Source organism: Cyrtonyx montezumae, unplaced genomic scaffold (genome assembly GCF_038088225.1).
Source record: "Cyrtonyx montezumae isolate F1298 unplaced genomic scaffold, pur_monq_1.0 scaffold_8, whole genome shotgun sequence".
Taxonomy (NCBI): domain Eukaryota; kingdom Metazoa; phylum Chordata; class Aves; order Galliformes; family Odontophoridae; genus Cyrtonyx; species Cyrtonyx montezumae.
This window is the reverse complement of record NW_027072089.1, coordinates 90,546,469-90,572,562: the sequence shown is the minus strand read 5'-3', so window position 1 is coordinate 90,572,562 and position 26,094 is coordinate 90,546,469. Positions and strand designations below refer to the sequence as shown.

Sequence of the window (26,094 nt, the reverse complement as noted above, 5' to 3'; positions counted from 1 at the left end):
AGGCTGTAGAAGAAAAGCACCAAGGTGTGGAATGTAAAAACAGCTGTATGGGGACTGCTGACTCATAGCCTGAACCACTGACTAAGCATCTGAAGGAAAGACCTTGTCAGCCCTGGGAGCAAAAGTGAAGGCAATTCCCTTGTGTGACCAGAGGGGTGGAGCCAGGCTCCATCCCTTAGACCTCGTTTAAGGGCTGACTGCCTCTGAGGAGGGATCTCTTGTTGGATATCCCTCCTTCTGGAGTTCTTTCCTAGTAAACCTAGGTCCTCAGAGATGGACGTGCATTTATTTTTCCTTCCTTTTGTAACATCTCTTTGTTTGGTCTGGTTCTTTTGCCTTTTCAATGTATTACAAGACAATTCTTGCCTTATGCCTGAATAAAACTTGCATCCTCCATTGGCCTCTTGAGGACACATCCTTGGCTTAGTAGCTCTCCTCATCAAGTTGAGTAAGGTTATCTGTATGCTAATTCCACACATTCTAGCCTGATAGCAAGATTAATGACAAAAGTGTACATCCTCATGTTCCAGAAACTTCTAGATTCCCTCAATGGCCCCCAGGGACTCCTGCCAGTAACAAACAAATGCAACCTCTGGAGCTGGGCCAGTCATGAACATATCTCCAGGCAACCCCAGGATCAAAGAATTGCTCTCATTCTCTACCTTGTATTCACAGAGATAAGTATTATGAAAATGATGATTTACCAGATCCTTGTTTTCTCCATTTGCAGTCCCTGCCCTGAAAATCTTGCTTTTGAAAAGTCTTGCAGATAGTCTGTTATTGACTTTAAGCATAACTTTGTTGTCTTGGGAATGCAGATGAGCTGCTGAGGTATCTCTTCAAGTCATCTTGGGCACACACACACATAAAATGTGACATATGATAACACTACCTAGGAGAGAGCCATTACTATAATTGTAATTCCATAATGTATAATGAGGAGCACTACTATGCTGCCTTAAAGTTCAGCATATTATTCTGTGATGAACAAAAACAAATCCAACTAAAAAAATAGGAAACAATTATTAATATGACTTTACTCTACTCTTTACAGCAAAATAATTAACTGTCATCAAAGATAGCCAGTTCTGTTCTTAGTAGTGTATCTCATCATGGAATTTCAGATATTCGCATTGTTGAACATGACACTTTGCATCAAACTGTAGCAGTTTCAGAAGGAAGAATACTTATTTTTCAAGCAGAATGTCCTAGAAGTCAAGGCACCCTTCAAGAAATGAGAGAGGAAAATGTTTGTCTTGTACTCCTAAGTTCATTACTTATAAAATCTGCTTGAGACGTGGAAACCACAGGCTACAGTTGCCTTACCTGAACTGAAGAATACATCTTACATCTACTTACAGCTCTGTTGAAAAATACAATTTGGAGGACGAGGCTAGCGAAGCACAGTAAGTATTGAGTAAACAAAACAGAAACTGAGTTCGGGACAGATTCCTGTAAGCAAGCACTAACACTGATCAGTGAAATTTTAAACTTCAGGGTACAATAGTATTTACTCTTTCTAAGGTGGAAAAGAGGGTCAGACAAAGTCTGAATTATTGTCTCAATCCAGCTAGCAGGCTGATATTCAGACCTTATACTGGATTTCTCACTTTGGCCCTGCTCTTCTAAAATACTGCCTAAAGGTGAATCTCTTCAATTTGTTCACCATTCTGGAGTCACTTGATAAATGGCTAAACAGAGCAACCTCCAGCCTCAACACCAAAAATAAGGGGCTGTTTTTTAGTTTCAAGTTGGATACCTAAAACATTTTTTGTCTTAGAACAAGAAATTTGACTTTTTTTTTAAAGGATGCTTTTAAGACTGGAATTTAAACCGATCAGAACAATTTCTGTTCAGCTACTCTTCAGTGTCGCTGCTTATTGTGTAACAAGATTGAGAAGTAAAACTATTACATGTTTTCTTGTTCTGTCTTTTAAGTGTTCAGTAATTTTCCTTATATAAGCATCAGCTAATGGTTGAATGGAAAAACTTTTCATTAAGGCTGTTAGAATCCGGCCTTTAAAGTATCCAGCACCCCAGATGTTATAATGTGTTTGTATCTTATTATGCAAAAAAGGAGGAAGAGAATGAAATTCCTCATTCAGGAAAGAATTGTGCTTATGAAGTCTGTTCATTTTTCTTCTTTTGAAAGGAAATTTTAATTCATTATAACATAAATAGGAAATTCTCAGAGGACCAAAAGGAACAAGTCTTGACACAGTTTTACACGTAGTCAGCAATTACCTGTATACTAGGCAAACCCCTTTTCTTCCACTTCAAAAAGAGAAGATATTAAGTTCCTCCCTAAGAGAAAACCAGTTTCATGAAGCTCACAAGTCCTGCTTTATACCCTCTTACTCCGTTAAAAATCACAGAAAAAAGCACATAGTGACAAAACTCTGTGTCTGTAATGCTTTGCAATTTCTTTGTGAGCTCAAAATGTTGCTACTTAACACATAGGGCCTATGTTTTTTCCTTTTTTCTTCAGTTTGTTACCAGTATACAAATATACAACATAGAAACACCTCCTTGTCCTGCAGTTACACAAGCGAGCTCAGGAAGCTCATGCATATTGCACTGCAGATAGACCTCTCTCAGTGAATTCTCAAAGTGGTTTGTTTTTGTTTTTTAACCCCTGCCTTCCCCCCACATAGAGGAGACTGCATTTCACTCTCTATTGCGCAGTGATGAGAACTTGCCAGGAAAACACGGAAGCCCCAGAAAATGTCTTCCAATTAAGGAAAGCGAACAAAGAAAGGAGGAGAGCAGGAAATCAAGAACATACCTATGGATGCCATCACGATAGAAATTCCCTCGTGAAGCATAGGCTGTGAAAAAACTTTACTCAGAACAGAAAAAAAAAAAAGCTTCCTCTCGTTGAGATGACTGAACTGCATTCTTTCTGAAGCTCAGAGAAGCTCAGCAGCCAGGCGACTTACTCCACCACAGGGAGGCTTGTGAAAAACCATTCTTCACATTAAAATACCAATTGCTCTACTCAGTGTGTTAAAACTTCATGACAAAGAGGATTCCAGTGTCTGCACTGAAAGAAAACCAGACTCCCTCTAAACAAAGTCAGCCATTGAAGACAGAGTTCACTTCGTCCAGACAGAAAATTGACAGTTTGGGCTAGCGCTGCTGCACACTGTTCCAGCCAGACTGCCGATTTGGGCTATTTGTGCTCTAGTAACTCCACCTCATTCAAATTAGACTTTTTTTTAAACCTCTCTTTCCCCTCCCCCAGTTTTTTGCTCACAGTTTTCTTTAGCACACATAGCACTGCTCCCGAAACACTTCCCAATTCATTTCTGTCAGTCAACACACAATGCTCACAGCTCTTTTTTTTCCACTGACTCAGCACACAAAGCATATGGGATTTGTTTGTTCATTTATTATTAAACAGAAACCTAATTCTCTGTACCACTTAATCTGACCTCCCAGATTTGTTTCTTTCAGAGAGATACACAACTTGAAATTGTAAATCTAAGTCATTATTAATATGGACCAAATTTCAGCTGCTGTATAATGCCAAGCTAGATCAACACTGATAAATTTAGTATCCAAGTTCTGAATTAAGTTTGACTCACTTCCCAATCCTTCTCTGATAAAATACCTTATGTAATCCTATGGCATTGCATTCAGTGTTACCCTCAACATTATTCAGAGCAGGTTTTATTTACTGGTCAAGAAAATGAGTGGAAACACTGCAGTGCTATGATAGGCAGCACACTTCCTGTTCAGATTGTCCCAGAGCACCAGATTTTCTGAAAGGATGAGTATGGGAAATGACTTGATATGGACAAAAACAAACAGAACAATTTAAAGCTTTCCTGTAACAAATTACTCAATTTCTTTCAAATTTTGAAAAGCAATCTACTTGCAAACATGCACACTACGCCATTTTGATAACTCTGAAATACACATTGGCTTAATTACAGAGATGAATACTAGAGATGAATACTAGCAAATTAAATATAATCTTGCTTTCTGTCACAGACCAAAAGGTATACTTAACCAAAATACTTGTTATTTATAATACTAGTTATAATATATATAGTTATAATACCAGCTATTTCTATTAAACAGTTTCATAATGGTAACACCCAGAACAAATAAAGAGCGACGACAGATTGTGACAGACACTGGACTAATCAGGTAAAAAATGAGGGACAGTCTCTGACACAGAGGCAGAACAGGGTATTAATGTAGCCACATGTAATCCACAAGTGCCATTAATTATTTTGAGTAATTTATTATACAACTGCACTTTTTTTATTGTTCCTGAAAGAAACAAATGCAGATAAACACACGCTTCAAACTCCTATAACAATGAACATTAGCAAAAAATTGCTTTCAACAGAAAGCATTCTCAATAATGCGTAACAAGCATTGTATTCACAAGAAATATTTGAATGTTCAATTTCCTTTCTGATTTACATGTCTTAGAAGCTTTTTCTTCTTTGGCCATCTACATTTGCAGAAATAGAACAGAACACTGACAGTAAGGTAAGAATTGTCAAGACAATATGGGAAGGCTCAGTTAGTGAAAAACAGTCCTTTTCATAATACATACAAAAAATAGATTTGCATATATAGTGAATATGTATGCAAAAAAAACAGAATTGTGAGTACATTTGAGGCAGTAAGGACTGGGGAAGTGCTGAAGGAAGAAGTAGAGCTTTAAATAACAAGTGATTTTCCTTCTATAGTCATATTAGATATTTCAGGAATAAATTCTTAAATGGCAAGAAAATATATTTCTCTTTCCTGAGAAGACCATAAATACTATCACCTTAACTCACAAGCATATAGAGACCAGAATAGAATAGTTCACTCAAAAAGGACCTACAACGATCATCAGGTCCAACTTCCTGACCACCATAGGGTTAACCCAAATTTAAAGCATGCTATTAAGACCAGAATCCAAATGCCCCTTCAAGACTGACAGGGGCATCAACCACCTTGCCTGGGAGCCTGTTCCAAAGTTTGACCACCCTCACAATAAATAAGTGCTTCCTAATACCTAGTATGAACCTCTGTAGCTTTGTGCCATTCCACAGGTCCTGTCTTTGTTTGGCTGAAGAGACCATTTTTCCTCCCTGGAGAGGGACAGAGAGCAAGGTCACCTTTCAGCCTCCTTTTCTCCAGACAACCCAAGTGTCCTCAGCCTCTTCTTATAGAACATGCCTTCCAGCACTGTTACCTGCTTTGCTGTTCTCTTCTGAATGCTTTCATAGGACTTAACTTCATTTTTGAATATTCTATACAATATTCAAGGTGATGGAGTGCCAATGCTAATTACAATAGGAAAATCACATCGTTTAACTGGCTGGCTACGCTGAGTTTAATGCACACCAAGATGCAGTTTAACCCCTTGGCTTCTAAGGCACACTGCTGGCTTGTGTTAAGCCTTTTGTCATCAGCATCACCAGGTCCATTTCTGTTGAGTCGTTCTGCAACCACGAATCTCCCACTTGGCATTTTACTAAGTTGAACTTCATGTCACTAATAACTGCTCAGTGATCCAATTTATCTTGGTTCCTCGTTCTGCAAGGCTTCTTATCTCTCCAGTGAATCAACAGTACCTCCAAATTTAATGTCACCATCAGTCTTGCTAAGGATGCTTTCCAGTCCTGCATCCAGATAATTGAAAAAATGTTGAACAGGACTAGAACTGAACCCTGGGGAAAACCTCTAGTGACTGTCTGCCAGCCAAATGTAGCCCCACTCACTGGAACCCCTTGAGCTTTACTGCTGTGCCAAGTGACCCAGAGCATCATGAACTTTTTTATCTCATTGATGGTCAACTTCACAGGACCATTGAAACTGGACTTAAAAGGTCATCTAGTAAAATTCCCCTGCAGTGAACAGGGATATCAACAGCTAGATCAGACTGCTAGACCTTGGTTCAGCCTGAACTTGAATAGCTCCAAGAATGAGGCATTCACTGCTTCTCTGGGCAAGCCATTCCAGTGCTTCACTGACCTCACTGTAAAAAACTATTTCTTTATATCCATAGTAAATCTCCCCTTTTTAGCTCAGTTCTCCAACTTCACTCCAACACTATAGTCACAGGACTCATTTTACCAAGTCTCACTAACACCGATGATATCATAACTCTATGAAAGGACCAAAGCTCACCTCATTTGTTTCTCATACTGTATGCACTGGTATACAAGCATTTCAGATGTGCTTCTAAACCCTCAGTGCTTCTCGGAGAGGCATAGATGCTCTCATTAGCCTTGCCATTCTCTGGCAGTGCTCTACCTTCCCTTGGCTTAATTTCAGTGTTCCTAACGGTATCCTGTTCCCACACTGATCCTAGCTCTCTCAATCTTGCTAAATTACTAGCCCCACTGAGACAGGTGGGTCCATCGGGGTCTAGCAGTCCTTGTGTCCCAGCAAGATACCTTTCTTCAACAGCAAACCCTGCAGAAGGGCAGCCCTCTGTCACGTATTCAGCAAATCCTGGTACTCTCACAACTGAAAGAAATGTGTCAGCCAATTTCGTCACAATGCATGTCAGATTTTGTGATAAATATCTGAATATGAATGGCTTTATGAAATAACCTACTTAACTCAGGCAGAGAAAAATACAGAATAATTTACCTTTCCCCTCTTCTAAAAGAAGAAAGAAAGAGAGAAGAAACACAACAAGAATAAAAATAGGAAAACATCTTAAAAACAAAGCAATAAATATAGCCTTTGGACTGTAAACACCTAAGCAAGACTGAACATGTAATTACTTCCTTTTCCAATGCTACCAGCTCTGTAATTCTGATATTATAAAACACATTGCACTTGTGAATGCAGTAGGCCAGACCTTCACAGGTACCTAGACAAATGATTATTTGAAGAGTTCAATCATTCTGAAAAGGTGTGCTCACAGCTGTAGTACTTCTGCAGCTGTCTCTCAGATTATATAGATTACTCTAGCACATCACTGTCACTGAGTGACATCACAGGAGGCCTCACCCTGCCAAAGTTAAAAAAGCTTCATGTAACCACAGCAAGGAAAGAAGTAGTTGTTCCCATGGATGTTTCTCAGTTTCAGTTTTCAAACTAAGAATACCAGTACATCTTAAAAATGTATACTCCCATGTGAACTGCTATCTAGCATAACAGGTACATGTACGTAATAACAATCCACATAAGCTAGACTGCCTGCTCATCCAATCTTGCATTTCTGTTAAACTTATGATCAATTTCTGCCTACAGTTTATCTCACACTAGAAAAGCAAAACCTATTTTTAAGGTACTTCCTTTTTTTATCTCCCTTATATATGTGTGATATTATACAAATATACTTTCAAGAACACATACATATACAGTTATTGGTCATAGTTATTTACAAGACTGTTGTGAAGCACAACTTTCTTTCCACTGAAAAGGAAAAACAGAAACCAAACTCTAAAACTGAATGCTTCAAAAGTCTTTATTTTGTCCAATAGTCAGCAAGCCAGTCACTGGTTATTAGAGAACAAAGAAAAAAAACAACACAAGAACAGCAACAGCAGCCACTGAACTCACCAACATAATAGGATATATTTAAGTTTAAAGCATGAGGTATATCTGCTCTGAAAATGAGCAGAACTACAGTACTGCAGAGGCTTACATAAATGCATTTTTTCCTGTGCAGTAATCTGATTCCATAAACTTTTCATTGACATTTACAACTTCAGAATTACTGTCTTTCTTATAATCTTCAAGTTAGGAGTGGTGAGCTTCATATATACAAGTGAAGATAGATAACAAACACGTTTGTTTAGCACCTTGGAAATGCTGTAATCTTTTCAGCTCACAGATGCAGAACCCAAGAATGGTCAGTTATCTTGGACAGCAAATATAAAATAAAGAAATGCCAGATAATGAAAACCAACCAACCAAACAAACAAACAAAAAAAGCTTTAGTGGTAGGGCTACAAGAAGAATCAAAGCTGAACAGTGCATGGTTAAACTTCCAGACATATTGCTGCTGCCCCAGGCACAAGCCTGGATTCACCACATAACAGAAGGGAAACAAAAGTTTTGGAAAAAGAGGTTCATTTGCTCAGGGCTGGGTGCACTGCAGATGGGGGTTTTATCCAAGTGTAGAAAGTTAGCTAGCAATTCCAGACCAAAGGAGTATTTTTTAGAAAAGATTCACACTTACAGGCTTTATATGCTTATTTATTACTTAGTCCACTGTTCTCTATTCTATTTATTCAGAAGATCTCCTCTAAATCAGGCCACACATTTGAATGCAATTTTTCTCCCTTTAAGAAGCCTGCTCTACTGTTACTATAAATTGTATTAAATATCAAGCTGTGAGAATTATGCCAGAGAGAGAAATCTGGCTCAAAAGTGTCAGTTTTCATACTTGTACAGGAAAGCATGGTTCAAGTCCTGATTATAATCATGCTGAAGAGGGAGACCTCTCTTGCACTGTTCATATGACACATGAGTACTCACACTGGTTATTAGATTTGCATGGGAAGAGCTCCTACTTTTCTATATGCTACTTAGAAAAATGCTAAGATTTAGATCCAGTGGGTGTAAAATGCAGAATATCATCACATTTGTAAATACCAGAGTTACAAGAGCACCACTGTGAAAGACCTCAGTGTTCATTGCAACAAAACTATCACTGCATTCAAGACACAGTATTTACCTTGCTGGTTGCAATTTTGTTGCCACTGAATTTACAACCAACAGCACAGGGCAGATTCTAAGGTGTCAGAACCAGGACATTCACAGCACTACACTGATACATAGTTTGTTGTTGTTTGTTTATTTGTTTTTTACCTATCCATGGGCCTTTTCTGAACTGCTTTTCTTCTCAAGCATAATGCAACCTATAATTTCCAAAATATTCCAAGCTTTACCAAATGACTTCTGAAAACAGTTCTTTCACATACAAGTATGTACAAGCCTTCGTGCATCTATTTTGGAAGCTATCTCTGGTGCTTAGCACCGATACAAACAACACTGGTGATATGCTGTGATCCTTGACAAAGAACATTTTAGACTAGAATGAAATCTCTAAAACAAATTTTGCATAGTAAAGGACATATTTTGAAAATACTCATCATTTCCTGTTCTGTTTTGTAATGTTTTCCTAAACTTTGCCTTCTTTTTCAAACATTATACATTAGAAATAAATTGCGAAAATATTTTTATCAGTTGAACAGGCAGTTTGTTAATCACTAGGCTATACTTCAGACATTGAAATAAATAGTAAGAAAAATAAATAAGTCTCGGTACAGCAGGAACTTTTCATTGAAATTATACTTTGCAGTTTCAGAGTATTTGGAACTTGAACTTGTTAAAAGTTTAAAGAATGAGTGCAGGATAGAGTCTCTCTTAGTTATGAAGACATCAAGTTTAATCACAAAGCAAAGTTTATGCATGTCCTACTAGGAGGTGGTTTTATTTAACTCTGAGTGAATCAATTCCCTTTTGGACATAAAATCAGTTTATAGAAATTTTCACCTAGTAGGCACCCTTCAAAAAAATAGAATGAAAGGTAATAATTGTTCACTCTTTTGAACAGAGATGAAAGTAGCAAAACAGCAACACTGAAAAAAGAAAGAAAAAAAAGAAAAAAAAAAGAAATTAAAAAAGATCCACAACTGATGTATAAACTCAAACCATCTTTAAAACATCCTTAGGATTTTGCAGAACAATAAATATTTTCATCGCTTTTGGATAATCTTTTGCTGTAATCAAGCACAGAATAAATCCATCTTCTTAGGCATCTCATCTTAAGAAACTAGAGCTACAACTATACACTGCACTCTGCACAGACAGGTTCCTGGAACAACCTTTCATTATTACCATTTATTCAGTTGTTTTAATGAATACAGTACAAACTTGTCTATCATTTCATATCATATCAATAGATAATTAGACTTCTATATTTGCATGGGTAAAATGCAAATAAATGAAAACTCAGTGTGGTTCCAACAATTAAAGACATATGAATGATCATTCACTCCACTTTCATAGGGACTTGATTAAATCCAACAAAAACAGTGAGTACAAACAAGCAGTGTTATTGAAACACTTGGACTGCCTTCTCATTGTTTTCCTTAAACACTACAGGTAGAGTATGATTCACTTAATTTTATTTATGGCACATTTAGAGTTCCTGCCTTTCTTGAGGGAGAGAAAGAGTTTATTTATTGTACTAGCTTTTCTTAATGTACCTTCACCATGTTTCTCAGCACCAGCTGCCCAACTTTGTGACCATGAAATGGTGGAGTTTGCTATTCTTGGGGATGTCAAGAGGGTGACTAGCAAAACTACTACCTTGGACTTCCGGAGGGCAGACTTTGACCTGTTCAGGACACTTGTTGCAAGGGTCCCTTGAGACTCACTCCTGAGGGGTAAAGAGGTCCAGGAAGCCTGGATGCTCCTCAAGATGGAAATCTAACAGGCACAGGAGCAGGCTGTCCCGGAGTCAAGCAAGTTGAGCTGGAGGGGAAGACCAGTGTGGATGAACCGGGAACTTTTGTTGAGACTCTGAGAGAAAAGAAGAGTCTATGTCCTCTGGAAGATGGGACAGGCTACTTGGGGAGACTACAGAGAACTGGCCAAGATTTGCAGGCAGAAAGTTAGAAATGCTAAAGCCCAGCTTGAACTTAAGACTGGCTACTGCAGTAAAGGAGAACAGGAAATCCTTTTACAAATATATTAACAGCAAGAGAAAAACTAAGGAAAACTTCTCTCCTTTACTTGATGAGGCAGGGAATGTAACCGCAGAGGATTAGGAAAAGGCTGAGGTTCTCAATGCCTTCTTCACATCTGTCTTTGACAGAGCAGTTATCCACAGGGTACTTGCCCTGACCTGGAAGTCCGGGACGGAGCGCATAATACACCCCCTGTGATCCAAGCAGAGACAGTCAGAGATCTACTCATCCATCTGAACTGCCACAAGTCCATGGGACCAGATGGGATCCACCCAATGGTGCTGAGGGAGCTGGCAGAGGTCATTGCTGAGCCACTTTCTGCCATCTATCAGCATTCCTGGTTATCTGGAGAGGTCCCACAACATTGGAGGCTTGCCGACGTGACTCCCATCTACAAGAAAGGCCGTAAGGAAGACCTGGGGAACTACAGGCCTGTCAGCCTGACCTCGGTATCAGGGAAAGTTATGGAGAAGATGTTCTTGAGGGAGATCACATGACACGTCCATGGCAACCAGGGGACCAGACCCAGCCAGCACGGGTTCACAAAGGGCAGGTCGTGCTTGTCCAACCTCATCTCCTTCTATGACTGGGTGACCAGACTGGTAGATGAGGGAAAGGCTGTTGATGTAGTCTACCTGGACTTCAGCAAGGCCTTTGACACGGTCTCCCACAGTATTCTCCTGAGGAAACTGGCAGCCCGTGGTGTGGACAGGTTCACTCTTCTCTGAGTGGAGAACTGGCTAGAGGGCCGTGCCCAGCGGGTAGTGCTTAATGGAGTTAAGTCCAGCTGGTGTCCTGTTATGAGTGGTGTCCCCCAGGGGTCCGTATTGGGGCCCATCTTGTTTAATATCTTTATTGATGACCTTGACGAGGGAATTGAGTGTACCCTCAGTTTGCAGATGACACCAAGTTGGGAGGATGTGTCAAACTGCCTGAGGGTAGGGAGGCCCTACAGAGGGATCTGGATAGGCTGAATAGCTGGGCTGAGCTCAATGGGATGAGGTTCAATAAGGCCAAGTGCTGGGTCCTGCACTTTGGCCACAATAACCCCATGCAATGCTATAGGCTTGGGGCAGAATGGCTTGACAAATGTATAGAGCAAAAGGACCTGGGGGTGTTGGTTGATGCTCGGCTTAACATGAGCCGGTAGTGTGCCCAGGTGGCCAAGAAGGTAGGGATGTGGGTAGGGATGGTGTTAGGAGGATGGTTGGACTAGATCTTGTAGGTCCTTTCCAACCTAATGTACCTATGAACCTATGAACCTATGAACTTTACTCCTTCTCATTTACATCCAATCTGTTTCTCATCCAACGCACAATTATAAATTTGCATATATTATCTTTATGTACTGCTAAAAAGAAATGAAATGCATAAGGTGTGGCTATGAAGAAAGGGATACTTTTTCTAGTAGAGAGATGTGATCGTATTTTTCTTTCAATTGAATATCTAATAGCAACTTAAAACATTTGAAAATATACAGGTAATTTATTTATGTCAACTGAAATGCAAATAAACAAACAAACAAAAAAGATTTTTGACAATACTTTTGACAATAACTTATCTTCAAATTCCTGAATCAAAATGGAAAGCACAACTGAATATTTTTCACTAAAGAGGAGTGTGTTTAGGCAATGTGTTAACATGCATAAAATGATTTGCATTAATCTTAGTTTCCAATAATTTAAATATGATTTTGAATTCTGTAAATCTTTGAAATATAGCACAGACAAGTTGATTTTTCTCCTTGAAGAGATACACATTTAAGTGGCTTAAATGAACATTCAAATCTGCCAAAATTGCTAAATCTGTGAGTCATTTTTCATCTGTAAGTTGACACTACACCAGGGAGTAGGCCACATGACTTAGCGGTTCTGGGCCACATGCAACCTGTGAGCCATAGTAATGGATTAATGTGAATAGTGAGATGGAAGTGGAGAAATTTCTGAATGGGTCTTGTCAATAAGGACATTAATTGCTGATGAAAGCAATTAAAGGATGCATCAAAAGGTATTTTATGTTTCACTTCGTGAATTTTACAGTTCCTAGCTTTTTGCTGCTGTTTAAGGCTGGCATGAGTTCAGTTTCTTTGGCTCTCTTTAGAGGAATATGCTTTTCTAAAGCCATTCAACTTTTAAACTGCCTTGAGATAATTTAAGAGAGGTCAGCTCTGACTTCAGATAGCAGAATGGTAATTTTGAATTATTTTTCCCAAAATAAGTAACTGAGGATTTTGACTGAAATTTTCAAATGCATCCAAACAGGTTAGCCATCACTTTCCCACAAAAAGGAATAAAAATTTTGGATTAAATGAGGATCTGCTAAAATGCAAAGTGTATGGAATGACAGCTTGTTTTACTTTCCTGCCACTGGTGGACCACTGTCTCAAAAGCCTTGGATGACTGTGCACTGGGGTGACTGAACTGTGATTTTTTCTCCTAAGAAATTATCATCAATCTTATCCTCTTATGCTGTTAACCCTGGTAACACTCAGCAGAAGTTTTCAATTCAGAACTCTTTTTTATCAGAAAATTAAAGAGGATGTTTCATTTCTCTTGCAACTCACTAACAGGAAGAAATGACAATTGTGGGATAACAGTATACAATTACAATCAACTTAAGACTTCAACAGTAACAAGGATAGGTATATTAGATTGCTATTTTACCTTCCAAAAGGTTCACGTGTAACCATCACTGTATTGGATGATGTAATAGAAAAAGTTTATGTTAGTTAACAACAGTGGAATTTAGATTATCATTGTGACTGTTAGATAAAAATATGATCTGTGTTTGTAAAACCATGGAAATAAATTAGTACCTGATCTTGAAGAACTCTATGACAGAATGAGGAGAAAATAAGACCTTCTGACAACTTTTAGAAAAGATGCAGTTTGTATCTGTAGAACCAGCTTTGAGTATGATATCTGCGCTAAGCTCCATGACAAGTATGAAAAGGCAGAGCCTTATACAAACTTGAAGGCTTTGAGATTCCTCATACAAGCAACACTGCTATCACTCCACCATATGTACTGCATCAACAATGCATATATATTTAGGTTGTTTAGAGAATATGGAAAAACATGATGTCATATCTGCTCTTTGTGATTATATGGGAAAAGAATTATAAATAATCTTCCTTTGTTCTACAGATCCATGACTTCTGCTGCAAGGTGGTGCCTTTGGTGAGTTCAGATTTTCTGCAAAGCTGTTTTTAAGGTTCGGTCAAAGCTGAGAAAGAGGCAGATTCTCATATTCAGTCTGAGAGGTAGAAGGCAGAAAGACTCTGAACATGGAAGGGATGGTCAGCCAGAGTTCAGTACTCTGGCAAGGAGCTCGCTATGGTTTTGTTTGTTGCTTCTGTATCCAAAGGAACGTCAATTAGCTGTATTCCAGCTGAAAGAATAGATCCTTTATAAGCTTTAAAATGGTCCACAAATAGTGTTTTTGTTCCTTCACTGATGTGTAGGATTCTTCCATGACATATACAATGGCTGTTTTGTTACCGTAAGAGCTGTATCTGGGCATTATAAAGCAAGCCAACTTGTAGACTGTTCGAGTTGGTCTCAAGAAACAAAGTATCTTTCAAAAGATATTTCAGAATAAACACAAGTCCTGTATTACTTGCAAGCCATGTAAAGAAAGGAAACAATTGAGCAATTACAGCAAGCAAGTCCTGTTAACAGCAGGGCTTATAAGAAAGAACTGCATTCCCAATACAGACTAAAAAAGACTAAATTATCTAACTTCTGAAAGAGAACACAACTCTGAAAAGTAATTCTGCTACCTCTAGCTGATGCAGGCAGGATGTCTTGAAGAAACTAATGGTGAGAAAGAACCATCAGGACACAGGTGACAAAAGGAAGAGAGACTTAACAGAGCTAAACTGGCTGTTCCTAACATTGCTTTCACCAGGAAAGAAAATTCTAGGGCTAACAGAGTACCGTTTTATACAGTATTCTGACAGGCTTCAATGAAGACAGTGCCCTTCAATTCAGTACTTTAAGAATTAGATGCATTCAAGATATATGATATACAGTTTACAGCAAAAATAACTTACAAGAAAGCAGAAAATTATGCTGTCTGATATGCATAAGGACTTGATTTCACTTGTGTTCTCGAATATAGTATATAGACACATGTATCATTCTTCTCAATCGTATACTTTTGTATTTTTCTTAAACAAAAGTCTCCCAGTCAGTCAGTCTAATCATAAGCACTAAGTAAGTGGAATCTATTCTCTTCAAGTAGACACTAGTACACATAAGGGCAATATGAGAGAACTGGTTACCAGATGTTACAGTATCCTCATTACTACTTTGGAATGCAGACAAGCATAAGAACTAAAATGCAATAACACAATTTCATGTTCAATTATTGTGATCTGAACTGAGAAAAAGGGGCAATATCTAATATCTTATTTTGAGAGACACCAGAGGAGTATGCCCCAAAAGACTCTCCCTTTACTTGAATACAGAAAACTGAAGATTCTCCTATCTCTTTTTAGGATAAAGATGATTGAGCAAGCTTACAGGAGCAAAAAATTTCCTAACATAAAGAAATAATCACTATGTTACTTGCCCTCATACACAGTTCTGTTTCGAATTCATTAAGTAGTATGAGACTCTTACCAAGACTGGTTTTGTACAGATCAGATGTGCTGCTGACCTTTCGGCTAGAAGAAATCTGCTGATGGTACAGTGGAGGTGTTTTCACTAGGACAGAGGGAAAAACACTTATCTTCAGTAACAGATAAAATGTTAATTGCACTATTAAAATAAATAAATAGAAGCAGGCACATCCTTACCATATGGTGTCTCTGGTGGTAGTGAAAATGCTGGTGTGGATAGGATATCTTCATTTCCATTTCTGTCTAGGGAGAAGATTCCTCCATATATTTCATCTTGATAACATGCCAGAGACATCTATAAAGGGCAGAAAAATTACAAAAACTGTTAAAATTTTAACTTATTCCTATAACATAATTGGACATTTTTCATCAGATTACAGGTTTTATATCTTCTCATCCACTGTTCCAACAGAGAACTCTGGAAACATTAAAACCATGCAAAGAAACAACAGAAGGCAAGAGATGTAACTCCTTTTACTGCCACAATGCAACAAGAAAATTGCTTCACAATGATTTTAGACACTGAACATTAACACAGGACTGCCTGTTTGCCATTCATTTCAATAAAGGTTTCTTGCAAAATTCTTCATAGCTTACCTCTTTGGTCTCCCCCACAGGAATTAGTGATCCAGAACTTACAGCCTGGTCAGTGACAGACTTCATCCATCCACACCTGCTATACTGTTGCCCAGGGAAATCACTGTCATATTGTCCAACACTTAACTTTCTGTTCCTTCCCACTGTTGCAACATCATCTTTTGAACCTGTTGCTGAAAAACAAATATATAAACCAATTAATAATGCTTTCTTGTTTTTGCACTTGTAGTTAACACAAGTGCTTCTTATTGTGCCTTCAGCAATTCTATTTGAGAACACTCATGAAATAACTGCTTTCATAACTGCTTTATGAAGCCACATAGGTGGGAAAAACAAAACAAAAAGCCATAGACATTTAGCTTTGCTCCCAGAAGTTGGAATGTACTTGCAATACACTTAGTTCCAGTGGAGTGGAGCTGCATGTTTCACTGATGCTCATTTTTGATAGCTGCTTCTAATGGCAATGTCAGAGACTGGGCAGTCAAATCTTCATTTCCAACCCCTAACACACTGCAGGTTTCAGCAGTAAAATTGTTTTCCTGGACTGCATTTTCCCAGAATGATGAGCTTTTTAGCTATCACAGACCCTGGACCTTATAAACGCAGCTCACTGTACACTTTTTGTGACACAGCAGATAATCACAATTAAATATGGAAATTAGACATTAGGTATACAAAGGAGCAGTAGCCTTTGGAGTCTGAGGAATGGAATACAAAGAAGAGAAAGCTGTGGCAGCAGAACAATCCAAGTTATTCAGGGGTATAAAGCACTGATCATGTAGTTCCAACCCCCTGCTGTGGGTAGGGTTGCCAATCATTAGATGAGACAGCCCAGGAACACATCAGGACTTGAATGCCTCCATGGATGGAGCATCCACAACTTCTCTGGGCAGACTGTTCCAGCATGTCACCAATTTCCAAGTAAAGAATTTCTTCCTAACGTCTAACCTAAATCCCACCTCTTTCAGTTTAAACCCATTTCCCCTTGTCCTATCGCTATCTATCTGTGTAAAAAGTCAGTTCTAAGCTCCCTTCAAGTACTAGAAGACCTCAACAATGTCTCCCCTAAGCCTTATCTTCTCCAAGCTAAACAATCCCAACTCCCTCATCCTTTCATCACAGAATCATAGAATCATCACAGAATGGCCTGGGTTGAAAATGACCTCAAAGATTGTCTATTTTCAACCCCTCTGAAATGAGCAGTTGCCAACCACTAGACCAGGCTGCCCAGAGCCACATTCAGTTTTGCTTTGAATGCCTCCAGGGATGTGGTATCCACAACCTCTCTGGGCAACCTGTTCCAGTGCATCACCACCTTCTGAGTGTAAAACTCCCTCCTAATATCTAACCTAAATCTCACCTTGTCCTATCACTATACACCTGTGTAAACAGTCATTCCCCCTCATGGAGTTTATATGCTCCCTTCTAATATCAGAAGGGCACAATGAGGTCTCCCTGGAGTTTTCCTTCTCCCAAGTTAAAAAAGCCCAGTTCCCTCAGCCTTTCCTCATAGGAGAGGTGCTCTAGCCCTCTGCTCATTTTAGTGGCTCTCCTCTGGACCTGTTCCAAGAGCTCCACATCTTTCTTGCGCTGGGGGCCCCAGGCCTGGACACAGTACTCCAGGCCTCACAAGAGCTGAGTAGAGGAGGACAATCACCTCCCTCTCCCTCTCCCTGCTCCCCCTCCTCCCCCCCCCTCTTTTTTAATGCATCCCAGGATATAGTTGGCTCTCCAGGCTGCAAGCACACACTGCTGTCAGCAGTGCTTTTCATCCATCAGGACTCCCAAGTCCTTCTCTGCAGGGCTGCTCTCCAGGAGTTCTTCCCACAGTCAGTATAAATACCTGGGATTGCCCCAGCCCAAGTGCAACACCTTGCACTTGGCTTTATTGAACCTCATTAGGTTCAAATGGGCCCACTTCTCCAGGCTGTCCAGGTACCTCTGGGTGGCTTCCTTTCCCTCCTATTACCAACTTCACCACTCAGCTTGGTGTCATCCACAAACTTGCTGAGGGTGCACTCAATTCCATCATCTGTGTCACTGATAAAGATGTTGAAGAGCACCGGTCCCAAAACTGACTCTTGGGGGACACCACTCATGACCAGCCTCCACTCATACATAGAACTGTTGATTGCAACCCTTTGGCTCCAATCAGCCAACCAGTTCTTAATCCATTAAATACTTCATTCTTCAAATTCATACCTCTCCAATTTAGAAAGAAGTAGTCTAGCACTCTGATCTTCTTTGTGGCCCTCCTCTGGACTTGCTCCAACAGCTCTGCATCCTTCTTTTACTGGGGGCCACAGATGTGGGCACTGTACTCCAGTGACCAGCACTGGTCATGACTCAAATCCTTGACTGGATCTTTTTAATGTGATCACCCCTTTCCAGTACCAAGCCGCTATACATCATGATTTGAATAAGTATAATTTCAAGACAGCAACATCGTCAATCCTTTTCTTATCTTGTGATTGGAAAGTTTGTTTTGCTTACAGAAGTACATATGTGAAACAGTGGTGCACAATACGTTAGGCAAGGGGACAATAACATTTTAAATCAGACTATCTTTTGATTTAATAACCAGAGTTTAGAATTTGAGGTCTATTTTCTAACTTCTTTTAATGCTACAACGGATTAGTATTTCCATATATCTTGCCTTCTAATAACCCTCTGATAGAAAAAGCTAGGTATTTTTATCTTATCTGTGATTTTGTGAGACACTGCTTTTTTTATGTAATGGTACTGGGATGGAGGAATTCTATGAAACAATACAGGCTGGTATTCTATGAAACAATACAGGCTGGTGCAAAAAGCAGCTATGCACAAAAGGACCTGGAGATTGCTATTGTTGCAATTGTGGCAAAAGGCCAAGTACATACTGAAATGTAGCAGTGCCCTGGTTTCAGCTGAGACTGAGTTGATTTTCTTCACAGTGTTTAGTATGATGTTATATTTAGGCTTGAGGAGAAAGAAATGTTGATAACACAGCAATTTTTTAGCCATTGCCAAGCAGAGCCAACAATGATCCAGATTCCTGTACTGTCCTGTCACCAAGCGGGCTAGGGCTGCACAAGAAGCTGTGAGGGGAGAAAACCATGACAACTGACCTAAACTGTCCAAAAGGATATTCTGTATCACATGACATCACCTAAAAACTATACAACTGTGGGGGAGTTGTCTGGAGGGGCTTCTACTGCTCAAGAATTAGTTGGGCATCTAGTTTGGCAGGTGGTGAGCAATAGCATTATGCATCACTCACTTAGGAAAAATATATATGTATATATTCATTCTTATTACTTCTTCATTTTCTGTGTCAGTAAATAGTTTCTACCTCAACATACAAGCTCTACTTTCCCTACCCACCTCCCTCCATTTCTCTCCTCCTTCCCACTGAAAAGAAGAAATGAATGAATGGCTGTGTGGCTATTGGCTACCTTCCAGGTTAAACCACAGGTAGCAAGGCAGTAGTTATCAGGTCAAAATAACTGATTACATCCATAGGTACTTGGGAAGCCACATCTGAAGCACTGTGTCCAGTTTGGCGCAGCAATGCACATACTGAAAAATTGGGAGTGAATCCAGCATTGGGTTACCAAAATGGTTACAAGCTGGTGTATATAACAGGAGAAGAAGCTGAGAGAACAAGCTTGCTTAGTTTCAGTAACAGAAAGTAAAATGTATCCTCACTGAAATCTTCCATCTGTCCACAAGGATGGATTACAGACAGACCCTTCTCAGAGGTCTACAGCAACAGGACAAGAGGAAACAAGAAATCTCTGATCAGATAACAGTAAAATAAATAAATAAATAAAGCTACAAACAAACAAACAAACAAACAAACAAACAAATAAATAAATAAATAAATGAAGCTACATGGGGAGAGAGGTCAATTCCTGAAGCAGGTATCTGGAACCATTATGAATCTGCAACCATTATGAATCTGCAGTAATGGAGGATTTCTTGAAACTTGACTGGACACAGCCCTGGGCAGCTTTATCTAACGGAATCTGTTTTTAGGAGGTTGAATCCAATGATTTTCTCAAGGCCCTTTTCAATCAGAATCACACTCCAATTCCATAACACACTGATTACATTGTAAAGCTAACTGCCTTCAGTTAACTGGAGAGCAGATCAGACAGTGCCAGATGGTATCAAATCATCAAGACTGTACTTAAAACTGGAATCATAATTGCAAGACTTTCACATTCAAATGTGAGACCAAACATGCTTTTGCTTAGAGTACCTTTTGGAAATAAGCAGAGATCTTCAACAGTTACTGAAAGTCTGTCAAGATTCTTACAATGAACTACAGTGGTAAGGAAAATTTAAATGTGATCTGCACTTCAGAACAAAATACTGCTGTATTAGCAATCCATTAGCTACTAAGCTAATACCATCATTATAATAATAAGCTATACCATTATTACTAAGAATCAATTTTTTTAATTTATAACTTTTTAAACTAAATGGATGATAGGATTATGCATTGACCACTTTTTTTCACTAACTCAGAAATTTGCAATCAAATTTTGAACCATATGCTATTAATTGAAATGTCACATTTTCTGCCTTAACAAATTAGAAAAATTCTGTCATATTGAAAATATGGAATACATTAATTGCTGCCATCAAAAAGGGAGCAAATTACTTCTGTTTTACAAGATACTTAACTTAAAAGTTCTGTGCTAAACTTACACAACATAGTGAACTGTTACAGTACTGCAATTACATCTTCACTGGCTAGAGCCTAATCAACGTTAATCATAGCTTCTCACTAGATTCTCACTAAGTGTCGTTTATTCCTCAACAGTGCATTTGCAACATTATACTTCTTTCTGAGAGAGACTACAGGTAATACATACATATTTTTAAAAAATCCATCAACTATTTAAACCATGTACATGCAGCTTATGTCCAAAAATCCTATACAGTTTTAGGGAAAAAGGAAAAAAATCAGAACCTCAAAAAACAAAAGGAAAGCTCACTAGGATATATATTTAATAAATCAATCAACTAACGTAACTTATCAAATTCAAAAAGCTATACCCACAACAAATAACATTCTGCTAATCGAAGACTTGGAAATCATCCCTCTTACAAAGAGCACTGAAAAAAAAAGCAGATATGCTCAAGTAAGCTTCTCATCATAGCTTTAATGTATGTGAGAAGTTAGCACAATATAAAAGAGGTCCTATCAGTTCAACCTGGATCAATAAAACTATGGTCTTTTTTTACTAGAAAGGTATTGTGAAAACTCCTATCAGCAGTTTTTTCAGTGCCACTTACACAGATCTTAGCAAAGTCATGAAATTCCAGATGCTGTAGCCTATAAAGAAATTTAGAAAGGTTTACAAAACTGTCTCCCATTACTATGAAACACAACAATAATAAAAAAAAAAGGTTTAACAACAAAAAAAAAAAAAGAGGTTGAATTTCAATAGGGTATGGTTTAAAGATTCCCCCATGTTTTTAAAAAAATGTTATCAGAACACTATCCAAATCAATATTGCTTTCCTTCTCAGGAACCATTTATCTTCTATGAAGTATAAGATAAAAGGTGCTTACTGATCAAGTTTTCAAGATAGCTCTAGGTTTAAACCAAAACAAATAAATTTTAATATTTAGAATCAGCTTTACAATCACCATTATGAATTTAAAGGTAAAAATAACTACTTCAAAGACAGTAGTACAAATGACATCTTGAACAAAATGTTGTGAAGAATAACCACATGCACATTCATCTGAAACAAAATGATGTATTTTTTATACAGGTTAATCAACAATTGGGTTGGATTGGATGTTAATCATCTAGTTCCAACTCTCATGAACTGGGCAGGGCTGCCAACCACTCTCAATGATATTTGGCAGTCAGATGAACTCCCTAGTGACTGGAAAAAAAGGCAATGAAAGTCACATTCATTTTTAAGAAGGGCAAAAAGGGCAGCACAGGGAACTATCAACTTGTCAACCTCATTTCTGTGTCGGGGAAGATCATGAAACATGTCCTCATGGAAGCTATGCTAAGGCACGTGGAAGAGAGGGAGGGGATACGAGACAATCTGCATGGTTTTCACCATGGGAAGTCCTGCCTGACCAACTTAGTGGCCTTCTACGACAGTGTACCTGCATCAACAAACAAGGGAAGAGCCATTTATGTCATTTATCAGAACTTCAGTAAGGCCTTTGACATGGTCACCCTTAATATCCTTCTCTCCACATTGAAAAGATATGGATTTGACAGGTGAACTGTTCAGTGGATGAGGAACTGGTTGAAAGATCATAGTCAGAGAATGATGGTCAATGGCTCAGTGCCTGGATGGAGTTCAGTGATGAGTGTCCCTGAGGGGTCAGGACTGGGACTCTTTAGTATCTTCATCATTGACATCAACAGCGGGATCGAGTGCACCTTCAGCAAGTCTTCGGACACCAAGCAGTGTTGTGTGATCAACATGCCTAAGAGATGGGATGTCAATCAGAGAAACCTAGGCAGGCTTGAGCAGTGAGTCCAGGAGAACCTCATGAAGTTCAGCAAAGCCACATACAAGGTCTTGCACCTTGGTCATGGCAGCCCCCACACTGTCACTACGAGTCAAAAAGGACTTGAGGGTACGGGTGGATGGCAAGCTGGATTGGAGCTAACAACATGACCCTGCAGCACAGACAGACAAACATATCCTTCAAAAGAAGCACAGTCAGCAGGATGAGAACAGTGATCCTACTCCTCTTCCCTGCACTGTTGAGACCTCAACTGGTGTAATGCATCCAGATTTGGCATCCTCAGTACAGAAGAGGAATGGAATTGTTCAAGCACATCCAGAGGAGGATTACAAAAATGATCCAAGGGATGAAACACCTCCCCTATGACGACAGGCTGAGAGAGCTGGGGCTGTTCAGCTTGAAAAAGAAAAGGCTCTGGGGAGACCTGAATGTGGCTGTTCGATATCTAAACAGGGTACAGGATAGAAGGGAGCATGCTCTTTAGCAGAGTCTATTGTAATAGGGCAAGAGGGAATGGTTTCAAACTAAAAGAAGTGAGATTTGGATTGGGTATAAGAGAAATATCTTTTAAGATAAGAGTTGTGAAGCACTGGAACAGTCTGCCCATAGAGATGTGGCAGATGCCCTGCTCCTGGAGACATTCAAGGTCAAGCTGGACCAGGCTTTGAGCAACTATCTAGCTTCAGATGTCCCTGTTCACTATAGGGGAGCTAGACTAGATGACCTTTAAAGGTCCCTTCTAACTCGCACAATTCTATGATTGTATGAAATCAGGCACTAGATCAGGTTGCCCAGGGTCCCACCCAACCTGGCCTTGAACACCTCCGGGGATGAAGCAACCACAACTTTTCTGGGCAAACCATTTCAGCACTTTACCACACTGAGTGAAAAATTTCCCACTTTCAGTTTAAAACTATTTCCTTTTGTCCTCCAGTCCCTTTTCCATTTCACCAAGTTTATTAGCATGTATGAGACAAACTTCTCACTTCTATTTGTTATTTTGCCAAAATTCTACTTTGATTCTTTTCAGAGCTCTGCAACTAGGGATTTTTCCTTTGTGGACAGAAGTACCAGAAGATCCATGCTGCTAGTCTCCTGACTCCTTGCAAAAAAGTGTTGGTGAGTTTACTTGCATCATCTTCCACAATTGCTCCTTCTGCAAATTGAATTCTACACTCTGTTTAACAACTTTACCAAGGAAACAGCTTGTTATAAACATAAATAGAAATGTTTAAATTAAATTGCACTCCCTCATCCGCACGGAGAGTTGCACCAATTCAGCATTTGTCAGAGAGCTGTATAGCATCTGAAAACAAACCTATGAATTACAAGATTAAGACAAATAATCATTCCAACCTAAAACACTGATTATGTTCCAATTTTCAGATCTGTAGGTCAATAGGAGCACTGCTTCAAAGGGCTGAAGCAGAAAAATGATTGAGTTTCATCTGTGGTATTTTTAGTTTCTGAACATCTGTGGTATTTTTAGTTTCTGAATCTTTCTCAAATGTATTTAGAAAAAAGTACTGCAGCAAGAAAAACCTCTGTTCTCAAAAAATTACCTCGTTTATCAATGATGCACAAGGAAAATATTGTTTCTTTCTTACTCAGAATGGGTATCAGCTATGATCTGAACTCCTGTTAACCAACAGACTAACAAGCAAGTGAAAAAATCCAAACTCAATCTCAAATTTATTTACTCTCACTCAGGGCTGTTCAGCCCTGATCTGTCAGCTATGCTCCATCACTGGTCAATTAATTCTCTTGATATCCTTCTTAGGTTAAGAATCGAGTCATAGGGAATACAGCTCATTTTACTATCTGACAGTATAAAAACTGATCATTACTAACTGGTGAAAAACTGCTATTCTACTTATCCTTCATTCATGATTCTTTCTTCATTCTCATGGCAGCCAGCATTTTGTATCATCCATTACACCTCCACTTGCTGCACTAGTGCGAACAGACAATTAATTGCTTTAGTAACATTCTTCCTTACCTTAGTTATCTGTAAGTCTACTTTAAAATGAGGTAAATCATATACATTAAGACCGGGATATTTTACCACAAACTGTTTACAAACAAAAAGGTATTATTATTTTACAAGATTATTTCTCCTAAATTATTATTCTTTTCTTTTAAGTATAGCATATTTATAGTCTTCTATTGAAACATGCTGAGTACTCCAGCTTTTCTTCATACATGTGCAGGCATAAGGGATAAAATCTGACTAAATCTATACTTCAACTGTCCACTGTGAAGGGAAAGAAGGCCTGTATCCAGCAGTGTCCCCCAGGGGTCTGTGCTGGGTCCAGTCTTGTTCAACATCTTCGTCAATGACCTTGATGAAGGGATAGTGGCCACCCTTGCAAGTTTGCTGATGATACAAAGTTGGGAGGATTGGCTGACACGCCTGAAGGCTGTGCTGCCATTCAGCGAGACCTGGACAGGCTGGAGAGCTGGGTAGTCAGAAACCGGATGAAATTTAACAAAAGCAAGTGTACAGTCTTGTATCTAGGGAGAAATAATTGCATGCACCAGTACAGGCTGGGGGATGACCTGCTGGAGAGGAGCTCTGTAGAGAGGGACCTGGGTGTCCTGGTGGACAACAGGTTGACCATGAGCCAGCAGTGTGCTCTCGTGGCCAAGAGGGCCAATGGCATTCTGGGGTGCATTAAAAAGAGCGCAGCCAGCAGGTCAAAGGAGGTGATCCTCCCCCTCTAGTCTGCCCTGGTGAGGCCTCATCTGGAGTACTGTGTCCAGTCCTGGGCTCCCCAGTATACAAAAGACAGGGATCTATTTGAAAGAGTCCAGCAGAGGGCCACAAAGATGGTGAAGGGCCTGGAGGATCTCCCATATGAAGAAAGGCTAAGTGAACTGGGTCTCTTTAGCCTTGAGAAGAGAAGACTGAGAGAGGACCTGATCCAGGTTTATAAATATCTGAGGTGTGGGGGACAAAGTGGTGAGGCCAGGCTCTTTTCAGAAGTGTGTGGAGATAAGGCAAGAGGAAATGTCCAGAAACTGCAGCACAAGAGGTTCTGCACAAATGTGCGCAAGAACTTCTTATGGTGATGGAGCACTGGCACAGGCTGCCCAGGGGAGTTGTGGAGTCTCCTTCTCAGGAGATATTCAAGACCCCCCTGGACGCCTACCTGTGCAACCTGGTGTAGGGAACCTGCTTTGGCATGGGGGTTGGACTCCATGATCTCTTGAGGTCCCTTCCAACCCCTATGACTATATGATTCTAAGAGGTAGCAAATCTGTAGAGGAAGTATACATGACACTGTAAATTAGCTTGCTCTCATGTGATATAGGTTCATTTGCATAGCAATAGGGATTAGTACATTAGTTTAAATATATTAGTTTATAGCAAATGGAATCCATAATAGTTCTAAAACTTTCCATTTCAGGTGATTAGTTTTGTTTTCCCCAAAAATTCTGCACTGAGAACATAACTGAATACTTTTATATTTTGCCTCAATGATTTTGCCTCACAAGAAGCAATGGAGTTGCGATGTAATACTTTTATCTTTTGTTTCAAAGTGTGCAAGGACTTGGGTTCCACATATAATGTTTTCGAAAGTGACTTACTACATCCTAATAAATAATGAAAATCTTCCAAACTAGGTAAAAGTGGTTGAAAGTGGGTCAAAGGCGTCAGTGATGAAGCTGATGGTGAAAAATGGGGAAGAAGTAGATAGGCAC

At 39.3% G+C, this 26,094-nt stretch overlaps 1 protein-coding gene across 4 annotated transcripts in view; it reads right to left on the bottom strand.

Annotated features, from left to right (window-relative positions):
• Nucleotides 1–26,094, bottom strand: part of TNS3 (tensin 3) — a 225,407-nt gene that overhangs the window by 47,757 nt on the left and 151,556 nt on the right. For all 4 annotated transcript variants that reach the window (XM_065752995.1, XM_065752996.1, XM_065752998.1 and 1 more), the window contains 3 exons: nucleotides 15,892–16,058; nucleotides 15,472–15,589; nucleotides 15,296–15,379 (listed from right to left, as the gene is read on the bottom strand). In XM_065752995.1, coding sequence (XP_065609067.1) covers nucleotides 15,296–15,379; nucleotides 15,472–15,589; nucleotides 15,892–16,058 — 369 coding nt within the window. The remainder of the gene's footprint in view (nucleotides 1–15,295; nucleotides 15,380–15,471; nucleotides 15,590–15,891; nucleotides 16,059–26,094) is intronic.